The following is a 14,456-nucleotide window of genomic DNA, read 5'->3' on the forward strand; positions in this document are numbered from 1 at the left end:
TCTATATGTTGCCAATTTGTCCTTCCCAAGCGCTTAGCACAGTGCTCTGCCCATAGTAAGTGCTCAATAACTACGATTGATGATGATATAGAGACAGTCCCTACCCAACAGTGGGCTCACAATGCAGTGAGCCCACTGTTGGGTAGGGACTGTCTCTATTCTTGTCCTTCCCAAGCGCTTGGTACGGTGCTCTGCACATAGTAAGCGCTCAATAAATACGATTGATGATGATGATGATGCTCTGCACCCAGTAAGCACTCAATAAATACGATCGAATGAATGAATGAATGAATGGACGGACTCAGAGGTGCCTTCTTCGCTCTTGCTCCCCGGTGGGATCCGTCTTTAGTCTTAATACTTGCATCCCAAACGCCCCAGAAGCCGTTCCGTTGCTAAGACGCCGACTCGAGGGAGGCGCGAGAACCGAAGGGACGTGTTTCGGTTGCTGTCATTTTTTGTTTTCAACAAATGCCTTTCAGATGTAACGTGTGCGGCAAGGAGTTCTACGAGAAGGCCTTGTATCGCCGGCACGTGAAAAAGGCCACGCACGGGAAGAAAGGGAGAGCAAAGCAGAACCTAGAACGGGTTTGCGACCAGTGCGGAAGAAGGTTCACCCAACTGCGGGAATACAGAAGGCACATGAACAACCACGAGGGTAACTATAATCAATCAATCAGTCAATCAATCAATCAATCGTATTTATCGAGCGCTTACTGTGGGCAGAGCACCGCGCCAAGCGCTTGGGAAGTAGTCGGCAACATCTAGTCCGCTCATTCATTCAGTCGTATTTATCGAGCGCTTGCTGTGTGCAGAGCACCGCACCAAGCGCTTGGGCATCTAGTTCATTCATTCATTCATTCAGCCGTATTTATCGAGCGCCTGCTGTGTGCAGAGCACTGCGCTAAGCGCTTGGGAAGTAGTCGGCAACATCTAGAGACGGTCCCGACCCACCAGCGGGCTCACGGTCTGGAATGGGGAGGCGGACGACAAAACCAAACACGGAGACGGGGTCCGGAACCGTCAGAAGAAGTGGAATCAGAGCTGTATGCGCATCATTAATAAAATAAATAGAGTAGTAAATATGGACAAGTAAAATAGAGTATTAAATCTGTACAGATATAGACAGAATAAGTAGAATTAGAGCTATGTGCACATCATGAATAAAATAGAGTAGGAAATATGTACAAGTAGAATAGAGTATTAAATCTGTACAGATATATACAGAATAAGTAGAATTAGAGCTATATGCACATCATTAATAAAATAGAGTAGTGAATATGTACAAGTAGAATAGAGTATTAAATCTATACAAATATATACAGAATAAGTAGACTTAGAGCTATATGCACATCATGAATAAAATAGAGTAGGAAATAGGTACAAGTAGAATAGAGTATTAAATCTATACAGGTATATACAGAATAAGTAGAATTAGAGCTATGTGCAAATCATTAATAAAATAGAGTAGGAAATACGTACAAGTAGAATAGAGTATTAAATCTATACAGATATATACAGAATAAGTAGAATTAGAGCTATATGCACATCATTAATAAAATAGAGTAGGAAATATGTACAAGTAGAATAGAGTATTAAATCTATACAAATATATACAGAATAAGTAGAATTAGAGCTATATGCACATCATTAATAAAATACAGTAGGAAATATGTACAAGTAGAATAGAGTATTAAATCTGTACAGATATATACAGAATAAGTAGAATTAGAGCTGTATGCACATCATGAATAAAATAGAGTAGGAAATATGTACAAGTAGAATAGAGTATTAAATCTATACAGATATATACAGAATAAGTAGAATTAGAGCTATATGCACATCATTAATAAAATAGAGTAGTAAATATGGACAAGTAGAATAGAGTGTTAAGTCTATACAAATATATACAGAATAAGTAGAATTAGAGCTATATGCACATCATGAATAAAATAGAGTAGGAAATATGTACAAGTAGAATAGAGTATTAAATCTGTACAAATATATACAGAATAAGTAGAATTAGAGCTGTATGCACATCATGAATAAAATAGAGTAGGAAATATGTACAAGTAGAATAGAGTATTAAATCTGTACAGATATATACAGAATAAGTAGAATTAGAGCTATATGCACATCATTAATAAAATAGAGTAGTAAATATGTACAAGTAGAATAGAGTATTAAATCTATACAGATATATACAGAATAAGTAGAATTAGAGCTATATGCACATCATTAATAAAATAGAGTAGTAAATATGGACAAGTAGAATAGAGTATTAAGTCTATACAAATATATACAGAATAAGTAGAATTAGAGCTATATGCACATCATGAATAAAATAGAGTAGGAAATATGTACAAGTAGAATAGAGTATTAAATCTGTACAAATATATACAGAATAAGTAGAATTAGAGCTGTGTGCACATCATGAATAAAATAGAGTAGGAAATATGTACAAGTAGAATAGAGTATTAAATCTGTACAGATATATACAGAATAAGTAGAATTAGAGCTATATGCGCATCATTAATAAAATAGAGTAGGAAATATGTACAAGTAGAATAGAGTATTAAATCTATACAAATGTATATAGAATAAGTAGAATTAGAGCTATATGCACATCATTAATAAAATAGAGTAGGAAGTATGTGCAAGTAGAATAGAGTATTAAATCTATACAGATCTATACAGAATAAGTAGAATTAGAGCTATATGCACATCATTAATAAAATAGAGTAGTAAATATGGACAAGTAGAATAGAGTGTTAAGTCTATACAAATATATACAGAATAAGTAGAATTAGAGCTATATGCACATCATGAATAAAATAGAGTAGGAAATATGTACAAGTAGAATAGAGTATTAAATCTGTACAAATATATACAGAATAAGTAGAATTAGAGCTGTATGCACATCATGAATAAAATAGAGTAGGAAATATGTACAAGTAGAATAGAGTATTAAATCTGTACAGATATATACAGAATAAGTAGAATTAGAGCTATATGCACATCATGAATAAAATAGAGTAGGAAATACGTACAAGTAGAATAGAATATTAAATCTATACAGGTATATACAGAATAAGTAGAATTAGAGCTATGTGCAAATCATTAATAAAATAGAGTAGGAAATACGTACAAGTAGAATAGAGTATTAAATCTATACAGATATATACAGAATAAGTAGAATTAGAGCTATATGCGCATCATTAATAAAATAGAGTTGGAAATACGTACAAGTAGAATAGAGTATTAAATCTATACAAATATAGACAGAATAAGTAGAATGAGAGCTATATGCGCATCATTAATAAAATAGAGTAGTGAATATGTACAAGTAGAATAGAGCATTAAATCTATACAAATATAGACAGAATAAGTAGAATGAGAGCTATATGCGCATCATTAATAAAATAGAGTAGTAAATATGTACAAGTAGAATAGAGTATTAAATCTATACAGATCTATACAGAATAAGTAGAATTAGAGCTATATGCACATCATGAATAAAATAGAGTAGGAAATATGTACAAGTAGAATAGAGTATTAAATCTATACAAATATATACAGAATAAGTAGAATTAGAGCTATATGCACATCATTAATAAAATAGAGTAGGAAATATGTACAAATAGAGTAGAGTATTAAATCTATACAGATATATACAGAATAAGTAGAATTAGAGCTATATGCGCATTATTAATAAAATAGAGTAGGAAATATGTACAAGTAGAATAGAGTATTAAATCTATACAAATGTATATAGAATAAGTAGAATTAGAGCTATATGCACATCATTAATAAAATAGAGTAGGAAGTATGTGCAAGTAGAATAGAGTATTAAATCTATACAGATATATACAGAATAAGTAGATTAGAGCTATATGCACATCATGAATAAAATAGAGTAGGAAATATGTACAAGTAGAATAGAGTATTAAATCTATACAGGTATATACAGAATAAGTAGAATTAGAGCTATGTGCACATCAATAAAATAGAGTAGGAAATATGTACAAGTAGAATAGAGTATTAAATCTGTACAAATATTTACAAGTGCTGTGGGGATGGGGAGGGGAGGGGAGGGAAAAGGGGGCTCAGTCCCGGAATATGTAATGATAATAATGATGGCATCTGTTACGCGCTTGTAAGCGCTTAAGAGGAAAACCCGTAAGATGGGGATCTCGACCGTGAGCCCCACGTGGGACAACCCGATAATCATAATAATGATAATGACGGCATTTATTAAGCGCTTACTATGTGCCGAGCACTGTTCTAAGCGCCAGGGTAGATACGAGGTGAAGGGCGTGGGCTTTGGAGTCAGAGGCCAGGGGTTCAAATCCCGGCTCCGCCAGTTGTCAGCTGTGTGACTTTGGGCCAGTCACTTCACTTCTTCTCTGGGCCTCAGTTCCCTCATCCGGAAAATGGGGATGGAGACTGCGAGCCCCCTGTGGGACAACTGATCACCTTGTAACACCTCCCCAGCGCTTAGAACAGCGCTTGGCACGTAGTAAGCGCTTAATAAATGCCACCGTCATTATTATTATTATTATTATTCTCTGGGCCTCAGTTCCCTCATCTGTAAAATGGGGATTGAGACTGCGAGCCCCCCATGGGACAACCTGATCACCTTGTAACACCTCCCCGGCGCTTAGAACAGTGCTTGGCACATAGTAAGCGCTTAATAAATGCCATCATCATTATTATTATTATTATTCTCTGGGCCTCATTTCCCTCATCTGTAAAATGGGGATTGAGACTGTGAGCCCCTCGTGGGACACCTCTCTGGCGCTTAAAACAGTGCTTGGCATGTAGTAAGCGCTTAATAAATGCGGTCGTTATTATTATTATGATTATCAGGTTGTCCCACGTGGGGCTCACGGTCGTGATCCCCATCTTACGGGTTTTCCTCTTAAGCACTTAGAAGCGCGTAACAGATGCCATCATTATTATCATTCCATATTCCCTCCCCTCCCCATCCCCATAGCACTTGTAGATATCTGTACAGATTTAATACCCTATCATCATCGATCGTATTTATTGAGCGCTTCCTGGGTGCAGAGCACTGTACTGAGCGCTTGGGAAGTACAAATTGGCAACTTATAGAGATGGTCCCTACCCAACAGCGGGCTTGTCCGTATTTCTACTCTATTTTATTACTGATGCGCTTAACAGACACCGTCATTATTATCATTCCATATTCCCTCCCCACAGCACTTGTAGATATCTGTACAGATTTAATACCCTATCATCATCGATCGTATTTATTGAGCGCTTCCCGGGTGCAGAGCACTGTACTAGGCGCTTGGGAAGTACAAAGTGGCAACATATAGAGACGGTCCCTGCCCAACAGCGGGCTTGTCCGTATTTCTACTCTATTTTATTACCGAGGCGCGTAACAGGCGCCGTCATTATTATCATTCCATATTCCCTCCCCACAGCATGTGTAGATATCCGTACAGATTTAATACCCTATCATCATCAATCGTATTTATTGAGCACTCACCGGGTGCAGAGCACTGTACTAAGCGCTTGGGAAGTACAAAGTGGCAACATATAGAGACGGTCCCTACCCAACAGCGGGCTTGTCCGTATTTCTACTCTATTTTATTACCGATGCACGTAACAGACGCCGTCATTATTATCATTCCATATTCCCTCCCCATTGCACTTGTAGATAACTGTACAGATTTAATACCCCATCATCATCGATCGTATTTATTGAGCGCTTCCTGGGTGCAGAGCACTGTACTAAGCGCTTGGGAAGTACAAATTGGCAACTTATAGAGATGGTCCCTACCCAACAGCGGGCTTGTCCATATTTTCTACTCTATTTTATTACTGATGCACGTAACAGACGCCGTCATTATTATCGTTCCATATTCCCTCCCCACAGCACTTGTAGATATCTGTACAGATTTAATACCCTATCATCATCGATCGTATTTATTGAGCGCTTCCCGGGTGCAGAGCACCGTACTAGGCGCTTGGGAAGTACAAAGTGGCAACATATAGAGACAGTCCCTGCCCAACAGCGGGCTTGTCCGTATTTACTACTCTATTTATTTTACTACTGATGCGCGTAACAGACGCCGTCATTATTATCATTCCATATTCCCTCCCCATAGCACTTTGTAGATATCTGTACAGATTTAATACCCTATCACCATCAATCGTATTTATTGAGCGCTTGGGAAGTACAAAGTGGCAACATATGGAGACGGTCCCTACCCATCAGCGGGCTTGTCCGTATTTACTACTCTATTTATTTTATTACTGATGCGCGTAACAGACGCCGTCATTATTATCATTCCATATTCCCTCCCCACAGCACTTGTAGATATCTGTACAGATTTAATACCCTATCATCATCAATCGTATTTATTGAGCGCTTCCCGGGTGCAGAGCACTGTACTAGGCGCTTGGGAAGTACAAAGTGGCAACATATAGAGACAGTCCCTGCCCAACAGCGGGCTTGTCCGTATTTCTACTCTATTTTATTACTGATGCGTGTAACAGGCGCCGTCATTATTATCATTCCATATTCCCTCCCCACAGCACTTGTAGATATCTGTACAGATTTAATACCCTATCATCATCAATTGTATTTATTGAGCGCTTCCCGGGTGCAGAGCACTGTACTAGGCGCTTGGGAAGTACAAAGTGGCAACATATAGAGACAGTCCCTACCCAACAGCGGGCTTGTCCGTATTTCTACTCTATTTTATTACCGAGGCACGTAACAGGCGCCGTCATTATTATCATTCCATATTCCCTCCCCACAGCACTTGTAGATATCTGTACAGATTTAATACCCTATCATCATCAATTGTATTTATTGAGCGCTTCCCGGGTGCAGAGCACTGTACTGAGCGCTTGGGAAGTACAAATTGGCAACTTATAGAGATGGTCCCTACCCAACAGCGGGCTTGTCCATATTTTCTACTCTATTTTATTACTGATGCACGTAACAGACGCCGTCATTATTATCGTTCCATATTCCCTCCCCACAGCACTTGTAGATATCATCTGTACAGATTTAATACCCTATCATCATCGATCGTATTTATTGAGCGCTTGGGAAGTACAAAGTGGCAACATATAGAGACGGTCCCTACCCAACAGCGGGCTTGTCCGTATTTCTACTCTATTTTATTACCGATGCACGTAACAGACGCCGTCATTATTATCATTCCATATTCCCTCCCCACAGCACTTGTAGATATCTGTACAGATTTAATACCCTATCATCATCAATCGTATTTATTGAGCGCTTGGGAAGTACAAAGTGGCAACATATGGAGACGGTCCCTACCCATCAGCGGGCTTGTCCGTATTTACTACTCTATTTATTTTATTACTGATGCGCGTAACAGGCGCCGTCATTATTACCATTCCATATTCCCTCCCCACAGCACTTGTAGATATCTGTACAGATTTAATACCCTATCATCATCGATCGTATTTATTGAGCGCTTCCCGGGTGCAGAGCACTGTACTAGGCGCTTGGGAAGTACAAAGTGGCAACATATAGAGACGGTCCCTGCCCAACAGCGGGCTTGTCCGTATTTCTACTCTATTTTATTACCGAGGCGCGTAACAGGCGCCGTCATTATTATCATTCCATATTCCCTCCCCACAGCACTTGTAGATATCTGTACAGATTTAATACCCTATCATCATCAATTGTATTTATTGAGCGCTTCCCGGGTGCAGAGCACTGTACTAGGCGCTTGGGAAGTACAAAGTGGCAACATATAGAGACAGTCCCTGCCCAACAGCGGGCTTGTCCGTATTTACTACTCTATTTATTTTACTACTGATGCGCGTAACAGACGCCGTCATTATTATCATTCCATATTCCCTCCCCACAGCACTTGTAGATATCTGTACAGATTTAATACCCTATCATCATCGATCGTATTTATTGAGCGCTTGGGAAGTACAAAGTGGCAACATATAGAGACGGTCCCTACCCAACAGCGGGCTTATCCGTGTTTACTACTCTATTTTATTACTGATGCGCTTAACAGACGCCGTCATTATTATCATTCCATATTCCCTCCCCACAGCACTTGTAGATATCTGTACAGATTTAATACCCTATCATCATCGATCGTATTTATTGAGCGCTTCCCGGGTGCAGAGCACTGTACTAGGCGCTTGGGAAGTACAAAGTGGCAACATATAGAGACGGTCCCTGCCCAACAGCGGGCTTGTCCGTATTTCTACTCTATTTTATTACCGAGGCGCGTAACAGGCGCCGTCATTTTTATCATTCCATGTTCCCTCCCCACGGCACTTGTAGATATCCGTACAGATTTAATACCCTATCATCATCGATCGTATTTATTGAGCGCTTCCCGGGTGCAGAGCACTGTACTAGGCGCTTGGGAAGTACAAAGTGGCAACATATAGAGACGGTCCCTGCCCAACAGCGGGCTTGTCCGTATTTCTACTCTATTTTATTACCGAGGCGCGTAACAGGCGCCGTCATTATTATCATTCCATGTTCCCTCCCCACGGCACTTGTAGATATCTGTACAGATTTAATACCCTATCATCATCGATCGTATTTATTGAGCGCTCACTGGGTGCAGAGCACTGTACTAGGCGCTTGGGAAGTACAAATTGGCAACATATAGCGGGCTTGTCCGTGTTTCTGCTCTATTTATTTTATTAATGACGCGCGTACAGCTCCGATTCTACTTCTCCTGACGGTTCGGACCCCCGCCGCCTCCCCGTTTTTTGGCAGGCGACTTTTGCGGTCGTACGGGGGGCCGCCCGGGGCGGTTGGGGAGGCTGATCCCGGGCCGCTGGTGTCCGCCCGCAGGGGTCAAGCCCTTCGAGTGCCTGACGTGCGGCGTGGCCTGGGCGGACGCCCGCTCCCTGAAGCGCCACGTGAGGACTCACACCGGCGAGAGGCCCTACGTCTGCCCCGTCTGCAACGAGGCCTACATCGACGCCCGGACCCTGCGCAAGCACATGACCAGGTGCCACCGGGACTACGTGCCCTGCAAGATCATGCTGGAGAAGGACACCCTCCAGTTCCACAACCAGGGCACCCAGGTGGAGCACGCCGTCAGCATCCTGACGGCCGACGTCCAGGCCCCCGAGGGCTGCGGGCCGCACCAGGTGGAGGCCGTGGTGGTGACGGGGGACGGGCTGGAGGCCATCGCCGCCGCCGAGGAGGGCGCCTCGGTGGCCACGCTCTCCGACCGGAGCATCATGCAGGTGGTCAACTACGTCCTGGCCCAGCAGAAGGTGGCCGAGGTCGCCGAGGCCATCGGGACGGTGGAGGTGGAGGTGGCGCACGTCTCCGACCCGGAGTGAAGGCGGCCAGGCGGCCCCCGGACCCCCTTCCCGCCGGTCGGGTCCACCCCGGCCTGGGAAAACCGACTACGGGACGGCGCTATCACGGCGTCGTCTTTTTTCTTTTTCAAGGAATGACTTTTTTTAAAAAGGGGATCGAACGAGGAACTCGGCAGCGCGTGGCTTCCGGTCCGACCGGCGTCGGGGTTCAAGTGAGGCTCCACAGCGGGCTCAACGCTTTACCCGGATCTCTTCTGTTCTCAGAAGCCGGAGGTGAGACCGTCTCGTGAGAGAGGAAAAAAAAAAAAGGGAGGTTAGACACCCTCCGTTTGCCCCAGTTGCAAGAAAGGAAGGAAAAAGGCCGGGGTTTGGGATGGTATTTTTGGCCCTGGGGGTTCAAGGGAGCGGGGGGAGTCGAGGCCGTAGATTCGAGGCCGTCTTGGGTGCCCGGGGGTGGGTTGTTACCTGTTACCCCTTCTGGGCTGTGGACGTCTTCTCCCCCCCGGCCCCGCTTTTGAAAGACGTTTTGAGCGTCGCGGTCGTAACCTAGTGGATAGTGGAATATGCCCAACGTCGCCCTGGGTTCGGAAGGGCTCGATGGGAGATCGACCGGCCCGCTTTCCACCCCGGAGCGCCGCGACGCTGCCAGAGCCCCGGTCGGAAGGAGGGCGCGGGATGAAACCGGGAGAGTGCGTGGGGCGGGAGCCGCCGCCGTCGTCGGCACTACGTTTTCTGAACGCCGACGGGGGGGTCTCGTCTGTTCGGCCCGGGGGCCCTCGCCGGAAATCCCGTTGGGGAATTCTGGCCCCGCGGGGTCAGAAGGAAAAGTCTTTGCTTTAATGAAGCCGACAGACGTGCGTGACGCTGAAAAAATCCCTCCTTCCCGCTGTGGGGAAGCCACGTGAGCTGGTGTCTCCTTTAAATAACCCAAAACGGTACCCGTTAAGCGTCCGGTTTTAGGGCGTCCGCCCGCGAAGCGTAAATTACGGCCGGTCGCGAGCACAAAGAAGGGGCGCCTTGGCGTGCCGGCTCGCCACCGGACTCTCCGTCTTTAACTCCAAGAGAAAGTAGGAATCGGCCCCGCGCGCCGCGTCCGACTTTCCCCTTAAACCCCCGTGTGAAATGTAATAGCCGGGCTAAGGATGCCCCCGAGTTGGGCACAATTTAAAATTCCCTGGAAGTATCGGAACTGCGGCCCAGTTTGATCCGTCGTGCGGAGCGTCAAGTCTGACGTCCAAGTAGTTGCGACTCAACCTGGTTTAAAAACAAATGCTGTGAGCTTGGAAAAAAAAAACCCACGCTTTTTTCCGAGAGCCATTTTTCCTTTTTTTAAAAAACGTCTTTATCGTTGTTTCTCAAATTTTTTTTTTTTTTTAAAGAGGACTTTTAGATTAATCCCTTTGGTACCCAGTGAAGGACCAAGCGGCTTTGAGAGCTTCATTAAAGCCGCATTTGACAACGTTCGGAAGCTACTTCGTGACTAGACTTTGTGGCTTGGAGAAAGGGAAACGAAACCCACGATTACGGGCTCAAGAAAGAGTGAAAATGCAGTAGACTCTTGTAAGAGGAAGGACCCAATTTCTGGTACGGTTGATTGTCCTTTTTTTTTTTCCTTTTTTCCGGCAAAGCCGAAACCGTGCCCGCACTTCGGGTCTCGCTCCGTTCGAACCGGAGACGTTGCCGTGCTCCCGGGCGAAGACGGAGCCGGGAGGTAAAATTTAGAGTCGCGTGCCTTTCTAGTCGGGTGGGAACTAAATCCAGCCTCAAAGGGATCGATGTCGGAGCCGTCCAGATGAAACCTGGCTCAGAATTTACGGTGTTGGCAGAGTTAAACTCTGGACACCCTGCGGGGCTTCTCTTCCCCCAAAAAAACAAAACCGAAAACTCCCTCTGCGGGGAAGTACAATGCCCATGCTGTATTCCAGTAAATGTGTATATTTTGCAATTGTCGGTAATTGTATAAAGTACCGTTAATAAACAACTTTATCCCGAGTTTTTCCCTCCTAAAAAATCATTTCCCTTGAGATTGAGGGGTTGGGGGGGGATTCTAGGATAGCCAAGTAGCGGGGTGTTGCCAACTTGCCAAGCGCTTAGTACAGTGCTCTGCACACAGTAAGCGCTCAATAAATACGATTAATTGATTGATTGGGCCTTCTGGACGGTCTTCTAGGCTGTGAGCCCGTTGTTGGGTAGGGACCGGCTCTCTATGTTGCCAACTTGTATTTCCCAAGCGCTCAGTCCAGTGCTCCGCACGCAGTAAGCGCTCAATAAATACGATTGATTGCTTGATTGATTGATTGATTGGGCCTTCTAGACGGTCTTCTAGGCTGTGAGCCCGTTGTTGGGTAGGGACCGTCTATGTTGCCGACTTGTATATTTCCCAAGCGCTCAGTCCAGTGCTCTGCATGCAGTAAGCGCTCAAATACGATTGATTGATTGATTGATTGATTGATTGGGCCTTCTAGACGGTCTTCTAGGCTGTGAGCCCACTGTTGGGTAGGGACCGTCTCTCTAATGTTGCCAACTTGTATTTCCCAAGCGCTCACTCCAGTGCTCCGCCCGCAGTAAGTGCTCAATAAATACGATTGATTGAATGAATGAATGGACCTCCGCCCGAAATCCAGACACGTTACCAAGTAAAGGGCTCCTGGTCCGGGGTCCAAAGGCAGCGATCTGGCGCCTGCGGAATTTTCCTCCGGGCTTTGAACCTCCTCCAAGTAAGAACTAGGCTGCTGTGCTTGGAGGCGGGGTGCGTTCGATACCGAGGAGGGAAACGACTCCGAACCCAAAGTGGGGGGACGGGGCTTCTCTCGCTAGGCACCAGACACTTTGCTTGACGAGCGATACGGTGAATGACCATTGCAGCAGGGTTACCGACTCGCGCCCGCGGGCCTGGGATTCGGTGATCCCGTCTCAGGAGCCCGCAACCTCGACTCCCCTCCTCAAAAACCTCCAATGGCTACCGATCAATCTGCGCATCAGGCAGAAACTCCTCACCCTGGGCTTCAAGGCTGTCCATCACCTCGCCCCCTCCTACCTCACCTCCCTTCTCTCCTTCTCCAGCCCAGCCCGCGCCCTCCGCTCCTCCGCCGCTAATCTCCTCACCGTACCTCGCTCTCACCCGTCCCGCCATCGACCCCCGGCCCACGTCCTCCCCCGGGCCCGGAATGCCCCCAATCCCTCTGCCCATCCGCCAAGCTAGCTCTCTTCCTCCCTTCAAGGCCCTGCTGAGAGCTCACCTCCTCCAGGAGGCCTTCCCACACTCAGCCCCTTCCCTCCTCTCCCCCTCGTCCCCCTCTCCATCCCCCCCATCTTACCTCCTTCCCTTCCCCACAGCACCTGTATATATGGATATATGGTTGTACATATTTATTACTCTATTTTACTTGTACATTTCTATCCTATTTATTTTATTTTGTTGGTATGTTTGGTTCTGTTCTCTGTCTCCCCCTTTTAGACTGTGAGCCCACTGCTGGGTAGGGACTGTCTCTATGTGTTGCCAACTTGTACTTCCCAAGCGCTTAGTACAGTGCTCTGCACATAGTAAGCGCTCAATAAATACGATTGATTGATTGACTCCACTCTCTCGTTCACCCCTCACATAATAATGGCATTTATTAAGCGCTTACTACGTGCAAAGCGCCGTTCTAAGTGCCGGAATCCAATCCGTCACCAAAACCTGGCCGGTCTCACCTCCGCGACACCCGCCCTTTCCTCTCCGTTCAATCCCTCACCCTATCCCGACTGGGTGACTGCATCGGCCTCCTCTCCGATCTCCATCCTCCCGCCTCTCCCCGCTTCGGTCTGTACTTCACGCCGCTGCCCGGGTCGTCTTTGTGCAGAAACGCTCTTGTTTGTGTCACTCAGTGACCTCATCTGGAAAATGGGGATGAAGACTGTGAGCCCCTCGTGGGACAACCTGATTACCTTGTATCTACCCCAGCGCTTAGAACAGTGCTTTGCACACAGTAAGCGCTTAACAAATACCAACATTATTATTATTATCAAATTTCACGGCGGGTTATTTGGACCCCCCGCAAAAACAAGCTCCTTAGCACATTCTTTAAGGAGAAGCAGCGTGGCTCAGTGGAAAGAGCCCGGGCTTTGGAGTCAGAGGTCATGGGTTCGAATCCCCGGCTCTGCCAATTGTCAGCTGGGTGACTTCGGGCAAGTCACTTCACTTCTTAGGGCCTCAGTGACCTCATCTGGAAAATGGGGATTAAGACTGTGAGCCTCCACTCCTCTGCTAATCTCTCCGTGCCTCATTCTCGCCCAGCCCACGTCCTCCCCCTAAACTATCTCTCTTGCTCCCTTCAAAGCCCTCCTGAGAGCTCACCTCCTCCAGGAGGCCTTCCCACACTGATCCCCCTTTTTCCTCTCCTCCTCCCCATCGCCCTTGTATCTATTTATTACTCCTATTAATGACGTGTACGTAGGTACGATTCTATTTATTCCGATGCCACTGACACCCGTCTGCTTGTTTTGTCTGCGAGCCCGTCGGCGGGTGGGGACCGTCCCTGTCCGCTGCCGATCGGTCCTTCCCCAGTGCTCAGTAGGCGCTCAATAAATACGACTGAATGAGTGAACACCGCACTGCCCAACTAACTCCACCCGCTTAAAAACCCCTCCCCGCCTCTCAATTAGCCCCCAACGTGGACAGGGGCGTTCACCTCACCGTGCGCAGCAGAAGCTCGACTGATTTTCGTCGCCGCTGACGGAGAACCTTCCCAGCCAGAACGGAGACCGCCGCTTTTACTTGACCAAAGTTTATTGACGTTTCAGCAAAGACGTTCGTCCCGGTCGCCCCTCTCGGGTACAGAAACCTCTGACCGTGGTTGACCAAGTGAGGTTGCCCGCGCAGCGCGGGTGGAAAGAAATGACATAAACGAGACCTCGGGAGTTCTAGATCCACTGCTTTACTTGGGGGCTTAATAAATGCAACCGGACGAGGGGTGGGAATATACAGCAAGCCGGGCCGCTTCTCCGGAACAATCACCTAATCTACCTCAGCGGGCGTCCGTCACCCACAGGACAGCCCGAAACCGCCTTCAGATTCAGCACTGAAATTTGCAAGAAAACATACACGGGTTAGGTTTTATGACAAAGCTCGTAGAGACTAGTACAGGTGTTCCGACTGC

General features: G+C 45.9%; 1 protein-coding gene across 3 annotated transcripts in view; it reads left to right on the plus strand.

Annotated features, from left to right (window-relative positions):
- ZBTB11 (zinc finger and BTB domain containing 11) overlaps positions 1-11,310 on the plus strand; it is a 29,846-nt gene extending 18,536 nt beyond the window's left edge. For all 3 annotated transcript variants that reach the window (XM_038766227.1, XM_038766228.1, XM_038766229.1), the window contains 2 exons: positions 480-655; positions 8,840-11,310. In XM_038766227.1, the coding sequence (XP_038622155.1) occupies positions 480-655; positions 8,840-9,339 (676 nt within the window). In that variant the 3' untranslated portion in view covers positions 9,340-11,310. The remainder of the gene's footprint in view (positions 1-479; positions 656-8,839) is intronic.
- The last annotated feature ends 3,146 nt before the right edge of the window (positions 11,311-14,456 follow it).

The sequence above is a fragment of the Tachyglossus aculeatus genome, chromosome 24 (assembly GCF_015852505.1).
Source record: "Tachyglossus aculeatus isolate mTacAcu1 chromosome 24, mTacAcu1.pri, whole genome shotgun sequence".
NCBI lineage: Eukaryota > Metazoa > Chordata > Mammalia > Monotremata > Tachyglossidae > Tachyglossus > Tachyglossus aculeatus.